This window comes from Callospermophilus lateralis, chromosome 12, assembly GCF_048772815.1.
Source record: "Callospermophilus lateralis isolate mCalLat2 chromosome 12, mCalLat2.hap1, whole genome shotgun sequence".
Taxonomy (NCBI): Eukaryota; Metazoa; Chordata; class Mammalia; order Rodentia; family Sciuridae; genus Callospermophilus; species Callospermophilus lateralis.
In genome coordinates, this window is record NC_135316.1 from 100011086 (window position 1) to 100038188 (window position 27103).

General features: G+C 39.9%; 1 protein-coding gene across 13 annotated transcripts in view; it reads right to left on the reverse strand.

The window, feature by feature from the left end:
* Dock9 (dedicator of cytokinesis 9) overlaps window positions 1-27103 on the reverse strand; it is a 288972-nt gene that overhangs the window by 142438 nt on the left and 119431 nt on the right. For all 13 annotated transcript variants that reach the window (XM_076871913.1, XM_076871916.1, XM_076871911.1 and 10 more), the window contains exon 2: window positions 12423-12539. In XM_076871913.1, the coding sequence (XP_076728028.1) occupies window positions 12423-12539 (117 nt within the window). The remainder of the gene's footprint in view (window positions 1-12422; window positions 12540-27103) is intronic.

Here is a 27103-nt window from a genome sequence, read left to right on the forward strand (position 1 = left end):
GAAAAACATTTCATACCATGAAGTGTGAAAAGCACCTAAAATTAAACCTAAGCATAAGCAGATATTTTAAACAACCACTGGGTTGGAAATCTCATAGTACAAAACACACACATAAAAGCCTTCCAGCTACTATAATAAATTTTTTTCAGTCAGTACCAGGACCGAGTTAAACACTGATAGTCTCTGACACACAGAAACCCTTATTTACCTTGGCCAGGAACAGACAGGAGTCTTAGAAGAAGTTCCGCAAAAGAGCCTGGGGCAAGTGCTCTCCAAAAGTGGCACTTAAGGATGCAAGGATGCCTGACAGCCAGGTCAATCTCCATGGAAATTTTTTATTTTAAAGGAGAGAAGTGGAAAAAGTGCAGCACTGCCCCCAGACCCAAATAGGAAGACTAAAACAACCTCATGTCTAGTTTGGAATAAAATTTCATTAAACTTCCTATGAATCATTTGAGAAGTGACACTTCGAAGAGTTTTGAATGAAGAGCCAGGAAACCTGATTCCCTATCCGAGCTCTGCTTGTTTCAAACAGATTCTTTTACATAAGATTTTTTTTTCTCTTGATTAAAATTATTCCATCCAAAGATGAGGGCCTCTTTGATGACTCAGAGCTACACACAGAAAGTGTAGAATTGTAAGCTGTTTATAGAATTGTGAGCTCCCAGGGAGGCAGGGCAGAGGCCACCTAGAGAAACACACAGAGGTGCCAGACTTCTCCCAACACTGGGGCTCCTGGCAAGTCCTTGCCCCTACCAGCACCCTTTGGTCCTCACTGCTTGCTCTCCTATCGTGCTGCAACCTATTTCTTCAGATTAAACTCATTCCCCTAACTCAATTCCTGATCCCAGCAGGGTCAGAGTTCTGTCAACCCCACCCCCATTCCCCCAACCCTGCACATGACCTTGATCTCCCTGAGGCTGGGATACTGAGAAGTTCATGTTTCCAACCAAAAGTAATGTGAAACGAATCATTTCATTAAACTTCCTATGGAATCATTTGAGAAGTGACACTGGAAAGAGTTTTGAATGGAGAGCCAGGAAACCTGATTCCCTGTCAGAGCTCTGCCTCTCATTAGCTGTGTGAGCCTGGGGAAAGCTTGAACTTTCCACATCCCATAAAAGAGTCTTCTAGGATCTCCAGGTTTCCTTTGTGGTTGAAAAAATTCCACAGTGCTGTGAACATGGAATTCTAAGTCTCATCCCTTTTAGATGGTTTATCTAAGTGTTAGGAATTGCTTTGTTAGAAACCAAAACACAAGAGGCATCCAGAAAAAAGAGAAAAAATGAATACTATATTTGCTTTGACTTGTATTACCCTACTTATTTTTCTTCATGGGAGGAACTGCTAGAATAAAAGGAGAAAAGATTTGCTACATAGATTTCAATAATATGAGTCTTAACAAAAGGCATGCTTTTGTACTATTTATTTATTTTTCAACCCTCTCAGTGCACACAGCACTGGATATTTTTTGAAATCATTCTACAATGGGCATTAAACTATTAAAAACCAATGTTCTTAATTCCTGGTGGGAAGTGTGCATATCCACTGGGTATTTAAAACATCATATTTTGTGACTTTTAAATTAAAACACTGAAACAAAAGGTCCACCTTCCCCTGGGACCAGGTGAACAATGAGCTAAAAACAATAGCCTAGAGAAGTGGGTGGGCTGAAACATGAGCCAGCTGCATACATCAGTGACAAAGTACCCTCTCTCCTGTCTTCACAGGTCAAAGGAGAAGAGAGCTGGGAGTGTCCTCCCTGGGACAGAAAAACAAACATCAAGGACAGCCCCAGAGGGAGTGTGGGCTCTGAAGCAAGACGGTTGGGAGGTGCTAAGCAGTCAACTCCAAGGAAAGACAGCATCACTGAGACACTGAGCCAGAAGAGCGGAAGGCCCTTCTCTTCAGGAGCACAGAGCTGTTAGTGAGAACAGGACTGCGGCCATGGAGAGCCTGAGGGGGAATTTTTAAGTGCCTTGTTTTACCTCTAAAATGTCCTAGAAAGAAGAGGGTCCAAGGCCCATAGCGACCATCTGTTAGCCAGAGGAGCCCACCAGGCCTCAGAGCCCAAATCTACCCTGTCCTGGGGCTGAGATGTGGACTTACTTTGCTGAGCACTGATCCTCCCCTCTCATAAGGCATGCCATATTTGTGTTTATTTTCATTTATTTAGTAGAACTATTCCTTCAAACCTCTGAGGACTCTACACATTTGGCAGAGAAATAGTACTTGAAGGACAACTCTCTGTGGACTCCAGGTAGTTGGGGAGGAGAGAGAAGTGGATGCAGTCCAAGAGCAAAGCCCAATAGATCCAGTGGGGAGTGGGCTCTTCAGGCCATTGCCTGGCTCAGCCCATCTTCTTCACTATATAATAAATCCTTGCTTGAACTTTATGTGCTCAACTGGATCAAAGGATACTAAAGCCAAAATTAGGCAGATAGGCAAAGGTCAGATCCAGAGAATGGAGGGATTGAAATTTAATTCCTTCAGAGCCCTTCTCCACCCTTATCAAGAAAACCTGCCCCTGCTCTAACCCGTTGCTAAGGTAACCTGTCCCAGGGACTGTTCCTCCCTACAGGGAGTTGTTAATTATACCCCTTCCTGCCCAGATCACTCCACTTTTACCCTTCCAGACTGCTTCACACCTTTTGGCCATCACACCAAGCATCTCCTGGGCCTAGTTACATTCTCAGGAAGGAGAGAGATAAAGGGAAGAGAACAAAGGAAGAACAAAGGAGAACAAAGGAAGCCTTAGGACATATGAAAAGGCAGAACACTCTTACTTCTTAGGATATCAGCTATGGCCCCCTTCTCCCTCTTGGGACAAGTCTATGTGACCCCTTTTAAAATAAACCCTGCTTTATATGCTTGCCTTGGCGTGCTTCTCTAATGTTATACTTCAATATGTCAGAGAGCAGGACTCATCACATAACCAATGGCATCAATAAAATACCTTATCAATGTTTTAAAGTATCTCCAGTTTCAAACTACTCCCTATTGGATTGATGACTCCCAAAGTATAGTTCCTTCCCTTCCTCTCTAGGCTTGAGCCAAACTCTTTGCTGAGTCACCTGTCTGCTGAGTTCTGCCCCTCTGATGCCTGCTGGAAACCCATCAAGCTGCACTGGGTCTGTACATTAAATGTTTTGTATCCACACAGTATCACACTGTATTGAAACAACTCTGGAACTTTACTGTGACTTATTGACAACACCAGTGATGGAGCCTTTCCAAGTATCTGGCAGATGAATTTCTTTCAGAGCACATGACTTGTTTTGTTTTTTTTTTTTTTTGAGAGGATTCAGTACCAAGGTAGGCTAGAAACAAAAATTCACACAGGGCGTTCCCACAATTCACCTGGCAGTTCATGTCTTGGTTATTGGCAGCTAACCCACAGAATCTATTAACATCAGACAATTCCATTTTCAGGGAAGCAGTGGCCTGAGGATTCTCAATGTTTAACTCACTAATAATTAAGAAAATTAACGAAGTATAGTAGAAGACAAGTGTCTAGAGAAGGAATTCCATTTAAGTTTCTGGAGGAATTTAATTAAATAAAACTACCAAGAGACAAATTAAAACAATAATACAAAGGCTGAACAGATACGGGCAGAGCAAAGTATATTTCTCATGGACTTTCTGAGCCTTATATCACCTAACAAGCTTTCTACAAACCTGCCCTTGAAGAGTGTGGGTATTTCTCACCCTAAACGCTCCTCTTTATTGGCTATTGAAGGCCCCAAGTGTCCACCTTTAACTGTCTTTCTCTGTTCACTTAGCAGTGCCACCCTTCGCCTTATGTGATATACTACAATGCACCAATTCAGGGAACTCTCCTAAAAACCACAGTGTAGCACCCTAAGGGCGAGGCCACTTTCCGGCTTTCATCTCTTAGCAATTCTCAGCACAACTGCCAGTTACCTTTCTAAAGCTTTCATTTAGGCATCAGGCCTCTCCTTACATTCTTTCAGTGACTCCTCACTGTCATCACAATAAAGTCCAAAGGCAGCATGACTTCAGATCTTTCATGACCAACTACATAGACTGTTCTGGACTCTGCTCTTTTCAATATTCAGCAACATGAAGGATTTCTGAATCCCTAATACACTGTGACTGCAGTGCTCCTGCAGCATGCCAGCCTCAATTAGTGTAAAATCCATGCTACTGAAATTACCAAAAGACATATCCTACAAGACCAGAGAATACAGCTAGTTGTTCACCTTTGGCTTCTCCAACACCCAACACAACACTTAGCATAAGATAAATGCTCGCTGATTGAATGGGCAATCAGTTCAAAATGGGACTGAACTACAATCACAAAGGGTTCCAAATGAAATGGTTTTATGGTTTGGGTCTGAGTTAAGTGTATCCCTCAAAGGTTCATGCGTGGAAGCCTGGTCCTCAGTGTGGCAGTGTTGGGAGATGGAAATGTCCTTCTGTCACCAGGAAGGGGTTTCCTGAGGAGGCCACAAAAGTGAGGTGGAACTCAATTCAGGACACTTGAACTCAAATCAGGATCCTTGAGCTGTTTCAGATAGGAATTTAAGGACTGGCCAAACCAAGGCAGAGACTGATTTTAACAAAAATCAAGGCGCAGAAGGTGGGTGTTGGAGAGGAATGGACAGCTTCACCTTAGCAAGACAGAATTACATGTGTAAAAAAGCTATAGTAGAGATGTGATCTAGGAGGGAATTTTTAGTTCTCCTTTATGTTCTTTTCTTTTTTTTTTTTTAAATAGAGATTTGATGACAAATCTCTATTAATTTCCCTGCCAGGGGTTTGCATCATTCTACTTTGAGAATTTAAAAAGTACTACACTTGTGAGTATTGAGGGTTTCATCAAGGAGAGTGACATATGGATCGAGTAATTGAATCCTAAAAATATAAATTAAAGAAAAATCTATTTGTTGAGCAAAAGCATTCTCTGAACTGTTTTTCTTTAGGCCCAGGTCAAGAGCAAGGTTATTTACGGACTGTGGTTAAATAAGGTCTGGTAATTAATTTAATAGTGTTGTAAGTAATCAAAATATGTGGAAGATGAGTTTAAATCTGGAATTTTAAGTCATGATGTAAAAGTAAACTTTAAACCTGGACTGTGAGACACGGCCACTCTGTTTTGTCCCTTTCTACCTGCTCTGTCTTCTATACTAACTTGCTTCTTCCCCTCCTTAGATCTATGTTTTTCCAATTCTACCAATTAAAAAACTTTAATCCCTTTGATCTATTTAAGATGGGAGCTAAATGTCATTTTTTAGAAGAAAGAAGAAAAATGGTGGAAAAAATAAAGAATATGACCTGACATAGAGAATACAAAAATACTGGATTCATCTAGTGCCCTTCATTCTACAAAAGAGAATAAAATCCTAGATTTCCTTCATTTGTACATGTAACATTTTATTTATTTGTGTTCTATTGTATCTAGTTATTTATACAGTCAATCTCAACTTCCTGCTTGATCTTGAAGTTTTCCAAGTATTTCATGGAACAAAAATTATGTCACATGGCGTCTGCTACAATAAAAAGGGGGGAAGGGAAGTTACCTTACCTTAGCACAGTGAGGAAAATGATGAAATGCTTTGTAAACATAAAAAAATAACAGCCTTTTACCCTGTTGTTTCAGCAGGAGTCACCACAGTTATCCCACTCCCAGGGCAATGCCTGTGGCATTTGGTGTGAATCCCCAGTCTCCCAACTTGACATGGTCAGTCACATCACCTAGAGCTGTGTGCCAGAGGGCACGGGGACACAGGTACCCACATACCCTCCCTGATAAATGGGCTCCCCTGCCTGTAAAGAGCACGAGTCTCCAGATGGAAATCCTTAGGTCAGTGAGCAAGATGTAGTCCCCGCCTGGGGTGCTAGGTTTGCTGAACCTCACTAGATGGCGGGGCTCACTGCCAGATTCCCCTCTTGTCCTATGTGGCTACCATCTTCATTTAGAAAGGAGGGCCCAGATTAAAAGTTAATTATAGTTCCTCAATGCATTTTTGCAATTGCTGATCTGGACTCTGATACAAAAGTTGCTTTCCAGAAGCAATTTTCACCCTCATCCAACATTTTTTTCTTCAATTGAGGAAAATAATGCTGAACTGGCACAGTTCCAATTTTGCTGAGCAAAGCAAGATGTTTAACAAATAATTAAGGGGCTGGGGTTGTGGCTCAGTGGTAGAGTATTTGTCTAGCATGTGTGAGGCACTGGGTTTGAACCTCAGCACCACATATAAATAAATGAATAAAATAAAAAAGTTCAGCAACAACTAAAAAAAATTTTTTTTAAAAAAAGAAAGAATTAATATAAATAATTAAATAAATCAGTCAAGGTAACAGTGATTAGAAATGTTCCTAAATTACTCTTTTCCTGGCGTCCATACAACCTTCATTCCCATTCCCAATATCCCCATAGGCCTTGGTACTGTACTGCTGAGCCACCTGCCCCTGTCTGGTTTCCTGGTTCTTATCCTATCTTTCTCTCTGCACCTCCCGCCCATCTTCTTAACTGAGGAGGCACCCCAAGCTTCAATCCCCATGGAATACTGTCTCATATTTCCATGAATGAACCAGATCTTCTCCTTTAACCCTGACCTCTCTCTCAGGCTACACTTCTGCATTTCCAACCTCTTAAAGGAATGTACCATTGAATTCTCAAACTGACAATCTTAGGATAGATTCCCACGGGACTTACGTCATGACATTGCACTTGATTTTAAGTCTCCTGCTTATTATTAATGGTAATACATGCCTTTATGTTCTCTCTTAAGTTTTGAGCAATATGAAAACAGGGACTCTGTCTTATATTCATGGTCTCAGCAACATATAAATCTGCACAAGTACAACTATTAATATAAATTAAATAGATTCTTCAACTTAGCTGATCAGTGCTATCTGAAAAGTAAACTTTACTTTTTAAGGCATATTTAACAATTAAAAAAATCACTCACTTTTCTGTAAGGCATAATTTTCTGTAAGACATTATAGAATTAAAATTCTTATCTCCTGAAAGTCTGACCAACATCAATTCAGTAATATTATTTATCTGGATTTTTCAGGTATGTCCAATCCTGGACATAAACTATAATCTCAGAAACCACAAAGTTCACAGAAAACTACATTGTTGGCTACTAAATTCCAACTGACAGAAATTTGGGGGAATTTATAAAAAGAGCACTTTTCAATAGAAAACCAAAAACAAAGTATTGAGAGATTTTTTTTTTTTTTTTTTTGGCAGCATATATAAAAAAGCAAGGCAAAACACCATAAAAAAAATATTTTCTTTTCAAAAGGACAGATGGGAAATGAGATCAGGGACTTCCAGGCCTTTGTAAGTAGTGGGGCTTGGCTTCCTCTCCAGGTCAGTGGTTTGTAGATCATTATCAGTCTCATGTAAGTAGAATAGGAAAAGAACCAGAGGAAAAATAAAAATCAGGATGTTATTGAAGGGCAAATGGACTAACCACATTTTTCTATACAATAATGAGAACCCTCTAGGATTCTCTTGCATCTAAACATTTCCAGAAGGGAAAATTTCTAGGACTGTCAATTAGTAACAGTCTTTGCTCTGTATTCCCATCTTTCATTTTAAATTCTCTTCCTAAGATGGCTACTGATAATACATCATGAGTGTCAGTAGGAAATGCACCTGAGCAACCTTTCCTGGTTCTGACATTGCACAGTTCCAGGGATGTGAGTTCACCCCCATCCCAGAAACCCTATACCTGCATGCTCTTTTTTTAAAACTTCATGGCAAAACACAAACATAAAATTTACCATTTTTAAGTACACAGTTCTGTGCTATTAAGCATATTCTTCTTGTTGTACAATCTTTTTTTTTATTCAGCATCGATTCTTTTTTTTTAAATTATGTTTTATACCTTCATTTATTTATTTTTATGTGGTGCTGAGGCTCAGACCCAGTGCCTCACACATGCTAGGCAAGCACTCAGCCACTGAGCTACAGCCTCAGCTCTTCTTGTACAATTTTTTACCACTATCAGTCCACAAAACTTCATCTTCCCAAAGACAATCTATGGACTCATCAGTGTCTCATGCCCTTGTCCCTACACACTGGCAGCCACTTTTATGTTCCTGTGATGACTCTAAGTAGCTCCTGGAGTAGAGTCTTAAAGTGTTTGTCCTTTGGTGGCTGGCTTATTTCTCCTAGCATAATGTCCTCAAGGTTTATCTACACTGAAACATAACAGGATTTCCTTTCCTTTTAAGGCTGAATAATATTTCACTGCATGTAAACACCATATTTTGTTTATCCATTCATCCAAGGATGGATACATGAGTTGCTTCTACCTTTCGGTTATTGTGACTACAACGGGGTCATGGTGTAAAGTATCTCTGTGTCCTTGCTTTTGAGTCTTTTGGAAGTATATTCAGAAGCGAAATATAACTTGCTGTTTTTATCCTTTCATACAAACACTCTTATGGTTTGGATCTTTAATGTCCCCTGAAAAGCTTATGTATTAGGCAATTCAAGAATATTCAGGAGCTGGGGATATGGCTCAAGCGGTAGCGTGCTTGCCTGGCATGCGAGGGGCACTGGGTTCAATCCTCAACACCACATAAAAATAAAAAATAAAAATACTGTGTCCACCTAAAACTAAATAAATAAATAAATAAATAAAATATTAAAAAAAAGAATATTCAAGGATAAGATGTTTAGATTATGAGTACTGTAACCACATCAGTGGAATCTATTTGATGGATTAATAATCTGAATCAACTACTGGGTGGCGAACATAGGCAGGTGGGGCAAGGATGAAGAAAGTAGGTCACTGAGGGAGTGCCCTTAGACTATATTTTGTTCCTGGCTCTTCTCCCTCTCTCTGCTTCCTGTCTGCCCTGAGCTGAGCAGCTTTCTTCTGCCACACACTTCTGTCATGATGTTCTGCCTCACCTCAGATCTGGAGCAATGGAGTCACCTGACCTCTGCTAAAACAACCCCAAATAAACTTTTCCTCCTCTAGGTCAGCGATTTTTGGTCACGGCAAATAAAGCTAACACAAACACTATTCCTTGTTTCTTTATACCAAAGTCTAATTTTATGAATATGAATATGAATGCCAACCACAGGAGTCTAAAAGCCAGATATACGGTCAGTGGATTAATACCAACAGCGAAGAATGCACAAATGTTAGTAAATGTTAGCACACCAGGATTTGATTCTGAAAAAAGATTATCCATGGCACCCTGTCCCTGGCCACAGCAGATGACACTTCATTCATAACTGTCTGACAATTGAGAACTATTCTTTTGATTACTTAAAATCCACATTTACTTCATGTCTCTCAGGTTTTTTGTTTTAACACCTTTCCTCCATCCTTAGGCAAATATATCTGACAATCTTTTCCCCACACAATTCATTTTCAGAGAACACCTAGATGTCCTTGGGATCTGACCAACAGGGCTCAGTATCAACATGTGTACCCTTGTAAAATGTTCAAAAGCAGGCTAGGGTTGTGGCTCAATAGTAGAACACTTGCCTCAAACGCTGAGACACTGGGTTTGATCCTCAGCACTACATAAAAATAAACAATTAAAGATATTGAGTCCATCTACAACTAAAAAAATATTTTTAAAAAATGTTCAAAAAGCACACTCACACTTCCATTTTGGTAAATTATCATTTTGAATGTATTTGGCAGAAATTTATGCCAAGTTCTATTATTTTAGTAGTTATTTACCGATGTTCATTTCAGTGTATTATTGCAAATTACTCCTCAATAAGCACTTTGCTCAATATTTGACTCATTTCCTAATCTATATGTCATCCTTTTTCTGTATGAAATAAGATATTTGCCCCTGATGTGATTTGTTCCCTCAGACTCTAACAATATTCTGACAATGCTGTGCTCCTATTTTGATTAAGAAAATAGAGACACACAGAGGAATCTTAGCATTCTGTGACACTGCTAAGACATTTTACTCATCCAGATTATGAAGCAGTTATTAACATTACTAAGACAATTAGCCAGAAAACACAGTGTAAATAGCCTTGCTTGATGACAAAGTAAGAAAACAAATAATAATGCCCAAACTTAAGTGGGGCCCCAAACAATTACTACAATAGGAGTCACAGCTGAAATTCAAGTTCTTCAATCTTTGTAAAAACTTTCCCCCAACAGAAAATAAAACCTGTTCATTCACCCTCGGCCAACTATGCTGTGAGTTCTTTGCCATTCCTAGAATACCTGCCTAGTATCACAGGAGAAGTAGTTACATGTGAGAGGGACAGTTTTTTCAAAGTTTCACTGGTCTGATTCTGTAACTGCTTAACTATTCAGGTTCCTTGGCCCTGGGAGAAAGGATGAAACTAAATCAACTCTATATGGGAGGTTTTTAGTTTCTGTTTTGGGTTTCCTAGGAAATTTTATCTCAAGCTTGCAAATAAAACTTTGCATTCTTGGTAGCAAAATTCAAAAAGTTTTGCTAATTAGCTAATACCATGAAGAACACATATTCTTATGCTCAGAGAACTCGAGATAACCTTTTGATTCCTCAGAGAATGCTACAGGAAAAAATTGTCAATAGAGAGTATAACTTGTAATCATTGGATTTTGCTTTGCATATGTTGACAACTACCAGGCAAAAAGCATCATTCTAGAGTGCCCTTTTATTTGCCCTTCAGCTGTGTAGCCCTATTCATGAAATTAAATTTTCAAAGCATGGTATTTTTTGGCATGTTCTGAACCCATTTACCAATGGAACACATTTTGGCAGCAACATCGCACAAATGGTTGATTTAATTCCCATGGTATTCCTTTTTTTTTTTTTTTTTCAGGAATGAACTAAATAACAGTCATTTTTAAGTGCATGTATCTTTAGCAAGTTAGAAAGAGAAAACATTTGTGAAAATTCTCACGTTTGTTGTAAGTTTGAGTCTCTTAAATTTAGTAGAGAAAAAAAAAAAACAACTTCAGAGCCAGGCACAGTGGTACACGCCTGTAATCCAAGCAGCTCAGGAGGCTGAGACAGGAGAATTATGAGTTCAAAGCCAGCCTCAGCAAAAAGTGAGTCACTACAGAACTCAGTGACATCCTATGTCTTAATAAAGTACAAAACAGGGCTGGGGATGTGGCTCAGGGTTTAGTGCCCCCGAGTTCAATCTCTGGTACCACCCTCACAAAAAAAAAAAAAAAAAAAAAAAAAAACACACTTCAGGATTATAATTTAACAATTGTCATTAAATGGAAGGTTCTAAAGACAATTCACTATGAAAACACTGGTTATGATGAAGTGATGAAGTGAATTATAAGAGTAAGATTATGTTCTGGGAATGGCATTGCAAAGAAGGCTGGGGGAGGTTTTTAATGTCAATTATTTCTATAGTTCCCTGTTTCACTTATTTATTTTTATATATGGAAAGCATTTTTAAAACTAAATAAAAAAGAATGAAGTTTGAAAGATAAGGCAGCTCAGTTCATAAAGACAAGGGTTTGCATGGTAACAGCACCAAGTAAAAAAGCATCCGGGTGGGCTGAGGCTTAGCTCAGTGGCAGAGTGCTTGCCTAGAATGTGTGAGGCAGTGGGTTTGATCCTTAGCACCATATACAAATAAGAAGCATTACATCCATCTACAACTACAAAAAAAAAAAATTAAACAAGAAGAATCCTCCTCCTCCTCCTCCTCTTCCTCCTCTTCCTCCAGGTAAGAATATGGAGGTAGAGAAGGAGGAAGTGCCAAAATCAGGTCCCAGAAGAGGAAGTCCAGTAACTAGAACCTCTGAACAGCTTGAGGAGGCTCTGTGTTGCTGGGTACCTAACACCATGGGGTTTGCTGGAGAAAGGCTTGTTATCCTTGCCCCTAAGCTGCCTCAAAGCTTTCAGTGGGTCACTCTGCACAGGCCACAGGCAGAAAGACTTTACACATGAACCCAGATGGCAACTCACAGCAGGAGCCGCCAAGTCCTCCACATTTCCTCCCAGGAACAGCACCCATATTACACAGAGTACAGACTTCATGACATTCCTGCTAGCCCCAAGTCCTTCTCTGGGAGCCCATACACAGTTCAGGGCTTCTCAGGGCAAGCTCCCTAAGTGTCACCCTAAAAGGAAAAGTGACATAAATCTCCAGTGTACTTGAGATTTTGACTGATGCACTTGGTCAAAAATCTGAATCTAAAACAATCTCGTAAGACTTGAGAGAGACTTGTGCCCACTAAATCAACCCAGAGTCTAACACTTTTATTCAAGATCACACAGGATACACTCCTTTTTGCATATTATGAATATATATGAAAAATATAATCACTCAAAATATGACTATATGAAGGAAGTATATAATAACTTTTCTCTCGAATAACATCTTTTCACCTTTTAAAAACCACTAATTAACTAACCAAAGAATAAATCAAGAGATGGAAAAGTTTGTAAAGATCAGTACATGATTCTGCTGACAGAAACCCAAGTCTTACCTGAAAGTCATCATAAGGGAAGAGTAGCATCTCCCTCAAACAGTCGTTCAGGATCTGAGTTTTCTTCTGGACAATGACATTTTCATAATCAAGTGGCTCAATTAGCTTTGGCTTGGCCTAAAAGACAAAAAATAAATCAAATAAACATTTTATAGATAAACCCAATTTCTCAAGATTAAAAATCTTTATACATTATACACCATATGTTTTCCAACTTTTCTTCAATTTATGTATTAGTTTTGCTATTGGAAGAAACAAACAAGAGAGAAGTTGTTTTCAAAGGGAAAACAAGACCCCTTACATTGTAATTGTATCCTGTCTTTAAGAATGACACTTATTCAGTTACTTAAGCACAAAGGAGGTTTGCATTCTGCAAGACTTCCAATTATTTCTTGGGTCACCAATGGCTAGACTGGTCCCCTTCCAAGTCTTCAGGTCTGCCAGAGCTGCCCTGATTAGGGAAACCAGCCAAGGCCTGCCAATGAAGGCTCATTCCTCCTGGCAAAAAAACCTAAATATGGCCACAAGATTATTTCATGCAAAGCTCCATGGAACCCCGAGTCTCCAAATATCCCTACTGAGGGATCTCTATACTTACATATATAATGCCTGAACACAGAAAAATATGAGCTTGATCAAAATCAGGCAAGCATGTACCCAGGGCTTGTGGGTAAACCCTAAGGGACATGAATATTCATTTCCAATATGCACTGAATAGAAAACAAATTGGGAAAGAAGAGATAATATGCCTTTTCTAGCTGTTTCCAAAATTTATCTTCTCAGTAAAAACAATCTCTTTTCTACAGTATCACTGTCACCATATTTATGGTCACTTTCATTGTGCAAGGCACTGACCGAGCTAATTTAGGGGTGGAAATACATACTCAATTAACTATAGTACCATATGTCAAATGTTAAAATAGGCACATACAAACACACACACACACACACACACACACACACACACACACGGTCTGAAGTGACAATCTATTTTATCAATAGTTATTGCAAGATTATTCTTCGAAATTTAATTAAAAAATCATCTGATATACATAATCTCAATAAATGCTATCTATACTAGAGTGACAATTCATATATAGGAAGTACATTAAAGACATCTGGGCCAGGCATGGCGGCACAAGCCTGTAATCCCAGTGGCTCAGGAAGCTGAGACAGGAGATTCACAAGTTCAAAGCCAGCTTCAGCAACTTAGCAAGGCCCTAAGCAATTCAGTGAGACCCTGTTTCTAAATAAAATATAAAAAAGTGCTGGAGATGTGGCTCAATGGTTATGTACCCTTGGTATCAAACAAAAAACAAAAAAGCAAACATCCATCTGGTTCATGTGGCATTTACTTTGAGAACTGTGACTGAGACTGCTATGTGTTCTCCAAACCTGTATCCTTTCCTTTCCAATATACCTAATCTCCCTGTGGTTAGTTATGGTCAAATGATGGTTTTCTGGCCAGTGGCATGCAAGTAGAAGGAACATGGCCACCTTGGCCGATAAGATTCCCACATGACCCCCTCCCATCCTCACTTTCCACAGCCAGCCACACGCACAGGATCCAACAGTGGCCTTGAAGCCCAAGCAGGGGTGAGGGGGTGTGCAGCCCTAAAATGGAAGGCCTCTGGATCCTGAACTGCCCTGTAGAAGGCTGCCAGCTTAAACAGGCACTGAAATATCCATAAGCAAAAATGAAACTATCTGCTATGTTCAGTCCTTGAGATTCTGGGTTAGTCTGAGGCAGCAGTCAGCTTGCTCTGCCTAAGATACAGATAAATGCTCATATTTAACTTCAATTACTTGACTTAAGCAGACTCTACCAAGAGTTTTGACATTCTAAGAAAAAAATGCCATGCCCAAACAATTGCACAATTATAATTAGGTAAAATATGTGTGATGGACAGAAACTAAGCAACATAAAGCTATATACAGTGAAAGTCTAGGTAATTTGTAATAATGTAAGTGTAGGTTAATTCCTACAAAATATAACATCACGTTGTCTTTACTTTCAAAAAAACTTTTACAAAGAAATTATTTTTAAAATAAGAATTGTAACAGGAAAAAAGTATTCTTCAAATATATGAATTCAATTTAAGAATAAAATTCATCCCTTTATTTTTGTTTGCTGTACTGCATTTAATAATCAGTCAGTAAAGGCTAGCTGGCAAAATGAATGGATGCCATAATTAACAACATTTCCTTAGGAACTATTTCCATATTCCTAATAAAACCCAAATAAGCACATGGCACAAAAGCAGCAGGTATAATAAATAAACCAATAGAGGTGGAAGTGTTATTTACAAAAAATAGGCAACAGCCAGATTTGGCCCAATGGCATAATTTGCTGACTCACGCTTTGGAGTTATCTTTACTTACCAGTAGTTAATAACCTTTCACCAATTTAATAACTCTTTATATTAAGTTTCCATGTTGAACTACTACTTCCTTCCTATAGACAAATAAAGATAACATACTTACAACTCTTAAGGGTATTTAATGATTGTTTCTCACCTACTTGACTAAACTTGGTTGCTTACAAGGTTTAATGATTTTAAAATATTCATAATTATACAAATCATTGTTTTCCCCTAAAAGTACCTTAGGGATATTCAATGATTAGATGCAAAGTTATTAGTAATACCTTGCTTTTGTGTGCCAGAGTGTCTCTTTCAAAGGCTTTTCAGTCAGATCACAATCGACTCAACAAGTGAGGCTCATCACAAAATCAGCTAATTTTCCAAAGCATCCCACCAAGTTTCCAGGGGGGCTGAATTAGGACATAGCCCTTCGTCAAACAGAACTCTCTTTTCCCACACTGGACTGCCTTTTAACCCTCTGTGCTCACTAGTGAATGATCAGAGTAAACGTGGAAGAGAGTTCATAAGCTTCTGTGAAAGACAGAAGATGCTCATCAAGCAGAAACAAACAGGGGCTGATATCAACAATCAGGGAAATATCATGGAGCAATAACCTGAATCAAGGAATGTAAAAAATTGAAACTTAAAAAAAAACCTAAGGTCACTTTATGAATTAAATCCTAATGACCTGATTGGGTAGAGGTCTTCGGTAACTGCAGGCAGCAAGGTCCACAGCAGAATGACTGATTTCAGAGAAAAGGGCCTATTGACAGTGACCCACCTGTCTCCTATGTTAAGAAAGCAAAAAACTCCTGCTACAACTACAAAACTGTCACAGCACCTGCCTTCTACAGAAGGCCTTGAGTGGGGCAGGGGAGGAGGGAACTTTCAGAGGAGAAAGGCTGGGAATCAAGAGTGATGAGGGAAAAGAAAAGGGACCAGACACAGCCACAGGGGTGGGGGTGGGGTGAGGAGACAGACAGATAGGCCCCTTAGGGTGCATAGGCAGAGATGAGGGAAGAGGAGGAGGAAGATAAAGAGAGAAAAAGAAGAAACACAAAGAAATGGCAGAAGACAGACTTGGACTTAGAGATGGATCCTTGGGAAGTCAAGCTGCTCTTTTCAACCATGGGATAAGAGGATAGTGGCCTATTTTCTATTCTTCTTTAAATGGATGATTCACTGCCACAGCTGTTCACTGTTCTTCAGTGCCACTAAGCTTTTCCCCCATGCTCACAGGAGCGGGAGGGGACAGCCCACTGGGATAGAGAACTGATTGCTCTGCATTAAGATTGAGGGCAAGAACATCTCACTAGCAGCAAAATGAAGACTGGCTAAGTATCAGACTAGTAATCCCCAACTCCTGGTCTAGAAGAAAGGCTTAACACAGATCTGGCACATGGTCCTGGCTTTAAAGCCAACATGCTCAGATTCAGTTATTCCACTGATAACAAAGCTCCAAGGGCAAAGTTCTTAACTTTTTATCTTCAAAAGAAACCCAGAATTACCCAAATCAATGACAGTCATGCATGAACCTAGCAGAGGTCCTCATACCACCATGTTTTAAAGCCCTGAGAATTCATCAGTTTGATTTTTAATACTCCAGGGTGCTGTGTTTCCCTAGGCACTGTGGCAGGTGGCCAACACCAAGAACTTATACTGGGTTAACTGCTACTTTTATAGTGTATGAAGAATGTAACTCAAGCTATATACAAGTCCTTCACCTTAAAAGATAGGAAGTTCTTGACTATGAACATTCATTTATCTTGCCACTTACGAAATCAAAAAGGGAGAGATACCATGGGACTTTGGGTCCATAAAATGTCTATAACAGAGGTTCTAGAAGTGGGTTCCAGCTGATTCAGCATCTCCTACAAACTAGTTACAAATATAAATTCTGAGGTCTCACACCAGAGCTGAATCAGAAAATCCAGGAGGGGTACCAAATCTCCAGGGATGTTTGAACAAACTCTCCAGGGATGCTAGAGAACTCACATCTATGATGAACCAGGAACGGTGTAAGAATTTTTAAATTCACTGAGGAACAACAAACAAGACCAATGCTAAGCTTCATAATCTCCTCAAGGTTACAGACCCTTTGGAGAGCCTAGGCTTGATCTCTCCTCCCCACAAAATGTGGATACAACTTGCTCTCCAAACTTATATTCAGTTTTGTGGGGTGGCTGTAATGTCCTGGAGAATGACTATATGAAACTGAGTTTAAGAAGCCCTAGACTAGTAGGAGAGGCAGGCTTGTACACATCCAACCCAAGGCCAGGAGAGGTGCTGAGGAATAAAATGCAGAGTTAAGGGAGGAGGGTGAGCCAACTGCCATTTGTGAGTCCTGAAGTTTCCTCACTTTACCAAGGAAGTAGTGCTTCACAAGTGTGAATGAAGAATGAGAATCATGGGGGGACAAAGGTCTGAACTCCTTAACTTGACAATGGAGCCCACCTTAGACAGGTATGAGCCTCTAAGCCCTGGACCCAGGAAACAGGCAATGCTGCATCCATTGTTTCTGACATGAGCCTCCTCCTGGCATCCCCCTCCTGGAATCACCTCCCTTCCACCTCCAAACTATTACAATCCTCAAGCCCCTACAGCCAGTGGTCTACAAACATCATTGTAGCAGCAGAGTTCTTCCTCTAAAAATAAATCTTACACAGAGAGTAAATATGGTGAAAAAGTTAAAGCAGACTTGCCCCAGACTCTTTTCAACCACCTCCCTCAACCCAAGGAGAGACAGCTTACCTTCCCCCTACTGCTACTTGGATAGCTGCAATCCTAGGAATGCATCTCTTTGGACCATGGAGTACAGCAACCTGTGAACAGCTCATCACCTCCGCTATCAATGACTTGGGGCAGGGCTGGATCTTGTTATTTCTGTGCAACCTCAGCACCCAGGCCAGGACCCAGAGACATAGTTACTGTGAGGCTAATTAATTCTCCTTACTTGTGTGGCACTCTCTCTAGGGGGTCCCAGTATAGTTTAATGGTTGCTGGGCATCTTGGCTTAGAGCAACCTCTGGGAACATGTATGCTGTCCAGCCAACATCATGACACAGAAGTGCAGGAGGAAAGATTTATGGAGATAAAGACACTTCCTAAGGTGCTTGCCAGAGAACTACTTGGTGGTGTATATATATATGATTAGTTAACTGAAAATGCCCCCCAAATAATATGGCTTACTAAGTTAGGAAGAAACTTAATAAAGATTCTCCCAATACTAAAAATTCCTATGACATTACCAAATGTGAAGCTGGAAGAAACTTTTCTAAACTCTCAAGGATATCATATGAATCTTGACTAAACACCAAGGGAAACACTGAATCATCTGTCCTTGCAATAAAGAATGACAACACAAAATAATAATCATATGAAGAGGTGATCAAAGAACATGAAGCCAAAAATATGTAGGGAAGAAAGTATTACAGAGGTATGTCCAGATTTCATTGATAAAACATGTTGTTTTCCTGAACTGCTGGGTTAGGTTAGCTTTTTTAAAATTTGTAGTTTGCAGGAGTTTCTTTTCAAATTCTAAATAAATATTTACTTTCATGCCTTATTTCAATTTTCAAATTTTATTTAGATTTCAATTTTTTTATTTTTCTTAAAGAAGTTTCTAGAATCTTTTTTAAATTATGGTTTCTCACAAAACCTAGATCTGCCCTGGTTAGGCAGATACCTGATAGCGCAGATAACAGAAATTGATTTGTTGGTCAAATCAAAGGCAAGACAGTTCAGTGAGTTGGGGAGCTGAGCTTTGCAGTCATAGGGGCTGTTATTGGGTCAGCGGAGTTAATGCATATTAAAGGCAGAGCCTGACAAATTGTAGGTACATAATAAATGTAGCTTACTGTTATTATTATTAAATATACTACTTGCATGACAAGGTATTTTCCCTTTATATTTTTAGGTTAATGCGTCACATATATTCAATTATATCAATTGTTTACAAAAACTTTCCTCTACTATCCAGGAACATACGAAATAAAAACAGACAACAATAGTGGGGAGATGCACCAAAAAAAAAGACCTAACATAGAGAAAACTGTACAATAGAGATGACACTGAAATTCAAGGGCTGAGCCCAAAGAAAACATAAATAGATGCTTACATTAAAAGTTGAATTGAGTATTGATGCACTCTGGGTCAGCAGGGACTGAGAAGAACAGGAGGTGGGTAGGAGTCGAGGTATACACAGCAATACTTTAGACCCAACCCAGTATGGCAGCTCCAGTGTCCAGGATTCAGAAGTGCTGCTCACAGAGGGTTATGTGGCACTTAATCAGGAGAAAGATGGAGTCAAGCTCTGCTATAGAGTCAGGGAGGCCCAGGGCCTGCAGACAGTTCTCCTAACAAAGAATCAAAACCCTGGCTCTAAGAAGGAGACCAGCAGGAACGGCCTGAGGCAAGGATCATGTGTTCAGAATCAACAGGGAGAAAGAGCACCTTGTCTCTAAGGACAACATGGGCAGAGGTTACCCACAGATAAACTGTGCCTTCCCCATGCCCATCTACCAAGCATAACAGCTGGCAGCATGGAAACCTCCAGTAATTTTGCTTTCATCCCACTCACCAATGCTAAAGAGCATGCTCCCATGAGGCTCTGACACCAATGGCTCTTCTAGGCCTTTTGAATTCCCTCCCTCCCACAGACATGTGCTGTTTGGGGTCAGGTGGCCCACTTTCTTGCAAACTGAAGTTCCAAATGGAAAAAATAATTTGAAGTAGGGAGTCTCAGCACCAGAAAAATGAGATTCCACAAAATTAATTCACATGTATGAAGCTTTGGAATCATGCTAAAAGCTAAGCTCACGTGAACAGAGAATAATAAGGATATTAGGCAAGAGAGCTGCTTATGAACTTTCCAGACTTTCTCGCCTATTTGTCTCTGGTTATTGAATGCTAACATAGCTAAAATCCTGATGCGACTTCTTGAAATAGCACACTAAGGAAATGGCAGTTCTTGAGGCATTCTATTTTAAGAAATGAGAAATTCATCGTTCCCACTTATAAAGAATTTAAGACTTCCATGATTTCTCTGCATAACATTACAAGCTACTTGATGGGCTGTGACAAAAATTCCTCATGAAACTTTTTCCGTTTACAAAGTGTTTCTCAATGTTGCCAACAGGCACCAGCACTGTTGCTGGGGAAGGGGATATGGCAGGTTGCAATCAAAGATGGGCTTCTGAAGACAAGTGCAGAAGTTTATGGTGCTAATGTTACTGATCCTGCTGCACATTTTAAAAAAGCATGCTTTCAAACAGCTTCTAGATCATTCTCCTTATACGTACAAATGAGCAGTCCAAAGAAGAACATACGAAATAAAAACAGACAACAATAGTGGGGTGCACTATTGGAAATAGAACAGAAAACAACAGGCGGGTAGCCTGGAGTGCACAAAACTTTCTGCACTCCAGGCTACCGCCAATGCATAACTCTCACTATAAACTCCATCAAGAATGTTTTCTTCTTTTTTGTGATACTGGAGCTTGAATCTGGGAGCTTTTTTCTTTTCTTTTTTAAAATTTTGAGACAGGGTCTCACTAAGTTGCCAAGACTGGCCTTGAACTTGTGATCCTCTTGCCTTAGCCTCCTGAGTCCCTGGATTACAGGTGTGTGCCACTGCACCCAGCAAGAACTTCTGAAGTTGTTAGATTTGAAGAAAGAATCCTCATTTTCCCCTAACTAGGGTGGGCACAGGAAATTAACAGCTGCTTCCCCACAAAATATCATGTTCTGTTCTGTGTTCCTTCTCTCCACAGATATTTACTGAGCCTGTCCATGTGCACTTTTGCCTGTCTTTGATACCAATAAAAAGTTTGCAGGCCCTGCCGAAAAGAGCTCACAGTCAAAAGGAAGATGTGTAAAAAAGTAGAACAGAATGAGTGACAATGGTGGGAACCCAAGAATGGCGTCTGAATAGCTAGAACAAATGTGACCTCCAGCAGCTAAATTATAAACTCCATGAAGGCAAAGCCTTCTCTGTTTGATATGCTGCTTTCTCCAGCACCTAGAACTGCATTTAACAAGGTGTGGTACTCAGTCACTATGTGCTGGACAAATGAAGGAACCCAACAATGTGGGGTGCTTCACAAAGGGAGCTGCTAGAGTGGAACAACTCGGCCAGGATTCAGGTGGAGTGAGAAATTCAGGGACTGAAGTTTCAGGATTGCAGAGAAATAGGAGACTGCAGCCCCCAGTCTCTCCTTGAAAATGGAAGCAAATATCTGAAGAGAATTCATTTGAGGGGGTGCCATTGATTAGCTCACCATGGGGTGCTCACCCCTAGACTACAAACTACAGGAAAAGATGAGGCCAGAATGGCAAGTGTGCCCAGTAAGAAAGGCACAGATATTCAACAATGTCCCCGCTCCATCTTCCAGCCAGAGTAAGACAACCTCCCATCATCTCCTAATAGATATGCTCCTCTGCCCTTAACAGAGGACTTCAAAACTAGGAGATCACGGCAATCAAGATAAAATCCCATTCTCATTTGGTAATGCAGGTTCTTCTCTGGACTGCTCATTTGTAAGTATAGGGAGAATGATCTAAAAGCTGTTTGGAAGCATGCTTTTTAAAAATATGCAGGAGGATCAGTAACATTAGCACCATAAGCTTATGCAAACTCACCCTGAGATTACCCAGTATAGGCCTCTGGTTTTACAGATGAGGCGACTCTGCAGCATGAAAGGGAAGGGACTGTCCTGAAGCCCTAGGAGGACTCTCTCTTGCCCTGGCTCAGGCTCTCCCCTCAGCCTCTACAGAAACATTGTCTGCATTTTGATATTTTTACTTTCACTGACAACATGCATCAATACATGACAGAACAGGAGGAAAGAGAAGTTACCTAAGCTTAGATTTAGAGGAAAGCTCCACCTGAGCATTAAGTCACACAGTTAATGACTTGGAGACTGATGAAAGATGTATAAGGAACACTAAACTCTCAGACATTTAAATATATTTCTCACACTACAATGTGGTATTATCCTCAGAAAGACTAATACCAATGATGAAATACTTGCAAATTAAGTTTTATATTATAAACACAAATAAGATGTTGATTTCTCCCTTTGAACAGCACTTTAAAAAGCATTGTAATTTAAAAAGTTGTCACTGAATGAAGATTTTATTTCATAAGGCATGTCCATATTAGTAAACCTTATACACTCAAAATCAATTTGAGAGAAGGAAAAGATTCTCACTTCTGCCTGGCACAGTGGCACATGCCTGTAATCTCAGAGACTTGAGAAGCTAAGGTAGGAGGATGGAAAGTTTGAGGCCAGCCTCAGCAACTTAGTGATACCCTGTCTCAAAGTAAAATAAAATAAAAAGGGCTGGGGATATACCTCAGTAGTTAAGGGTCCCTGGGTTTAATTTCCAGAACCCCCCCCCCCAAAAAAGACTAAGTTTTGTATTTGTCATTTTTATAAGCACCCATGGCTTTCCAAAATTATTAGCCTATTTAAAGACTAAAAAACTGTCAAATCAACAGCATATGGAAAATGTATAAGAGAAACATAATGTGAAATTGAAGTAATTAAAGATAGTGATAATGTTAATACCAATCCACTAGAATTCATTCCTTTGCTCCCATTTAGTCAGCTTTAGTCAGCTGTGCTCAAATGGGGATGCTCCTGAGAATGTTAACGAAGAGAGGAAGACAAGGCAGGAATTTAGGGGACTTACTCCACGTTCCATGCCCAAGGAGCCACAAGGAGAGGAAGAGGGACAGCTCTCGTATAGTGCTTAAAACGTCTTTCTTCAGACACAGGGCATGGGTCAAAATATGTCAAAGAAGTGTATAAGAAAAACAGAGAGGTAACAAGGCAGAGAGCCTGAGGGCAAGCCCAGCATCTCTCACATACACGTTCTCCTAGACACTAATCTGTCTGCCATTTTTACATAGGTGAGAAGCGATAATGAAAGCAATAAAGAAAAAGACGCAACATGGAAGCTGCATAAACAATTCTTAAAATTTATAGTACAGATTCTTTTTTATCCAATATTTTTTTTTAGCATATGGCCGAAAATTCTCAGTTCTTCCTAGATCAATGAAAGGTATTTTTGAAACTTTAAAATTGCCAAGAAATTAAACTGAAGCAAAAGCCAGATTCAGTCAGATTTCAAAACAACTGACTTTAAGCTACTTATTTTAAGTTGCTGGATAAGGTGTGGGATGTTCATACACATAACTTTATAACTCCCAAAAGAGTTTCTACAGACTTTGATAGAAAGGCAGCACAGAGACCAGTGAAGGGCAGGTGCTGAAAGAATTTAAATCCTGGTTCCCAATATGTCTACCGTTATTGGAGAGGGTACACAGAGGTTCATTATACCAGTCCAATGGGTCTCAAAGCTCAGTTCCAAACCACAGAATCAGCAGTATGTAGAACTCATTAAAAATGCAAATTCACCCCAGGACCCTGGAATCAGCAGCTCTGAGTGGAGCCCAGCACAACAGAAGATTCCGATGCCCACTCAGAGTGACAACTATTTTACTTGTTCATACACTTTTGTGTATGTTCATATGTAGTTCAAATTCAATCTAATGTTAGCCCCTGTGACATACATGCTTTTACCAGATTACACACATCTTATCTCATTAAACTTCCCCCAAAATCTGTGTGGCGACATCATCACTATTTCTCAGATGAGGAAACTGAAGCTCGGGAGCAAGATGATTTAATAAAAGTCACACAGATGGTGAACCTTGGGTCTCCTGGCCCCCAGCCCAGGACCTTCCCCACCACACAGGAGCAATGGGCATGATGTAATTCCAGATTTCTAGAACCAGAAGCACCTGCCCAGGGCCTCAGTTCCTCCTGCTCTACCCTGGGATGCTTCTACCTCCACACCACCAGAGTCAGAAGCCCGGGGCTTTCTGCCCAGCTCCAAGCTGGTTAGGCTTCAGTCTCACCAAAGTGGAGATAAAAGACAAAAAAGACCCTGCTTGAATGACTCTCATTTCCCTCTTCAAGAATATTAAAAATCTTACTCCAAAATACTAAATCTCCCCACCAAAGAACAGGTTTGACCGCTTGGACAAACATTAATGCCATTAGGTAACAGATCATTTATGATTCAATCAAATTCTTTAGGGCACGATCTTTGCAAGGAAAACTTAACCCTACTCTTAAAATCTTTTCTCCCCCTACTGATTTTCAAATATGTTACCTCATCCAGAAATGAGGTAACTCAACTCCCTAAATGACAACTTCTTATTTTGAGACTTTTAAGCTACTAAATGTGTAAATTTATAGAACTATACTGCTAAGTTGGGCAGATACTAGCCACATGTGACTGCTGAGTACTTAAAATGTGGTGAGTCTTAATTCAGATGTGCTATGCCTAAAACGCACACTAAATATCGATGACGTAGTGTAATTAAAAGAATGTAAAATACCTTAACATTTTTATAAGCATTTATATTTTAAATGCTGAAACAATTACCATTTTGGGAATACTAGGTTAAAAATCACATCATTAAAATGAATTAAACCTGTTTCTTTTTACTTTAACATGGTTACTAGAAAATCTAAAACTATATATGTAGGTCATGTTATTATTTCTATAAATTATTACTGACTTGTGAAATTTTAATACACAGAAATTTTTAAAAACTTCATAGCAAAACAATGGACAATCCAATTCCTTAGGTTTTTACTTAGGCAGGTGAGGCCAACAGGCAAATTCAGAGGCAACCTCTGAGAAGCAAGGAATCCATTGCTTTCTCTTCTCTGCAAAGGAGAATCCAAGAAAGGCATTAAGCAGGAGATTAACAATGATCCCCATGCTTAGAAAAAAATGGAGTAAGGAAAGACCAGGCGATTGAGCCTTCAGAGAGGAGAGGTGTGAGGGCGATCATCATTCCTTCCTCCATCTGAACAGTCTTGGATTTGAAGTGGCAAGTGGGTCTCCTAAAAGTGAGCACTAGGCTCTTGGATATCTTTCCTTTGGGAGGAAACTCAACAGCAGGGGAATCCCCAGCACCTCCCCAGGAAGCTGGCAGGGCCCTCAGAGATCAGACCCACTAGTAAGTGACATGTATATCTGTCAGGAAAGAAAGCACTTAAAACTTCCAAAGCCTCAAAATGTCACTTTAAGAAAAACTGTACCCTGGTTATATTACATTACAGGGCATTTCAAACTTGTGGTAAGTTGAGGAAAAACTATAATTTGCAAGTCTTCTTGATTCTAAAATTATTCTCCATCAGTCATCTGCCATCTGTAGGCTCCTGTCTAGTGTTCCCTAACTCCAATTTCTGTTGCCCTTTTACTCATTTCCAAGTAGCCACCCCTTTCACCAGTCTTAATGGGACATCCCATTTTGCAGCTCCAATGGCCCAAACCCCAAATGATTTTGAATACATAAGCTTAAAACCTAAAAGCAAAACTCTGGGATCCTGAACGTGACTCCATCATAGGTTATCCTGGGATCAGACACTAACATTGAAACACAGAACTCAGGCCCCAGAAGATACCTGAGAGAGTATTTACTGCGTGCTTCTCATTTTACACATGAGAAAACTGAAGCCCAGGAGGGTAGGGGGATGGGAGGTGGTGACCTACAGAGACTTCCAGGCAGACAGGGATGAAGGTTAGGTCTCTGCTCTCCAAAGTGCTCTCTACTGGGCCGCCCTGGACACAGCTGCCTGGTGGGCAGCCAACACCTTTCACCACTAGCACACACTGAAGTGAACAGCAGCCCCTTCTAAACATTTTGGGGACAACAGTGCTCATTTTACTGATTAAGGAATAAACATTTCAGGATCATGCTGCAATATTTTTTTAAAAAAAAGAAAGGGAAAAAAAAAACAGAAAGGAAAGCAACATGCCTCTGGACTCTCAGATACTCCATCAATTGATGCTGCTTCGTGCAAACACTTCCATTCATGCTTCCAACTTCCACTCCCTTTCTCTGTATTTCTGTTGTTTGTAAACTGGATTTTAATCATTTAAATTTTTTTACTTTGCTTGTTCATCTTTACATTCCCAGTGCCAAGCCCAAATGAATAGACTCCTTTTTGTTAACATGTCCAAGAGTAGATCTTAGAAAACCTGACTAGAAGTCTACAATCCTGGCTCTGCCACTCATTAAATGCATTACTCTGAGCAAGTTACCTAACTTCTCTGTGCTCAGTTCCCTCATCATCAAGAGAAGAGTAAAGACAGCACCTGCCTCTCAGAGTTGCAAGGGTTAATTGAATTAATGTACTCAGTGGGCATAAAACAGTGTTTGGCCAGAGCAAGGCATTATGTTTTTATTATTACACCCAAATAAAAGACAACAGGCACACCCTTGCTATTTAAAAAAAGGAAAGAAAAGAAAAGAAAGAAAAACCAACCACAAGCCATTTTGCCTCCACACTGATGACAAAACATCAGAAAAGAAACACATTAGCATAAGTAAGATTTTAGTTTTCTACATAAGCAAGAACCCCTAAAGAGTGGCTCCACATTACAATGAGGTGGGAACACAAGTTATAGAAGCTCCTTCTCTGGGATGGTTTTGCAAGCCAGGCACAGTTAATAAATTTACTCCCACCACTATCTTAGCATACACTCCCCAAAGATTCCTTCCACTGACCACTCCACAATATGACTGTGTGACAGTGGGAATCCCGATTCCCGATCATTCAAACTGTTCCTAGAAAATGTGGGGGTCGCTGTACTGACTGCAAAGACAGCAATCCCTGCTTTAAGTGCTAAAAAATCCAAGTATTCAGTATTACCTTTCTGGAAATTTGGAAAGAATGGGTCAGATTAACACTCATTAGGCCTAAAAATCATCACACAAAAGCTTTTCTTTTCTTTAATTTTGTTGTAGTGGTAGATGGACAGAATGTCTTTTTTTTATTATTATTATTTTTATGTGGTGCTGAGGATCAAACCCAGGGCCTCACACATGCTAGGCAAGTGCTCTGCCACTGAGCCCACAGCCCCAGCCCTGCGAAAGCATTTCTAAGGGAACAAACTCCTTGCCTGGGGAGAGGAAGGCTTCTGAATCCCCATTATGTGATCCTAAAAGTCTAGGAAATCTCAGGACTTAAAAATATGAATGGAATGAACTAATAATGAATAAGCAAATGAAAGGGATTCACCAAGAGCACAGTGTGAAGGCTCCTGGCTCTGAATAAGTCAAATTCCTGCTTTTGTCACATGGAAATGTGTCTACATAAAGCTTACAGGAACTTCCTTCCTACACCTGCCAGTATTTTAAAACAAAGAAACTACTTATTAAATATCATGGATATAATTAATGAAGTTCTTCTAAAGTAGTTTATGAAAATACAAGAAAATCTATAAACC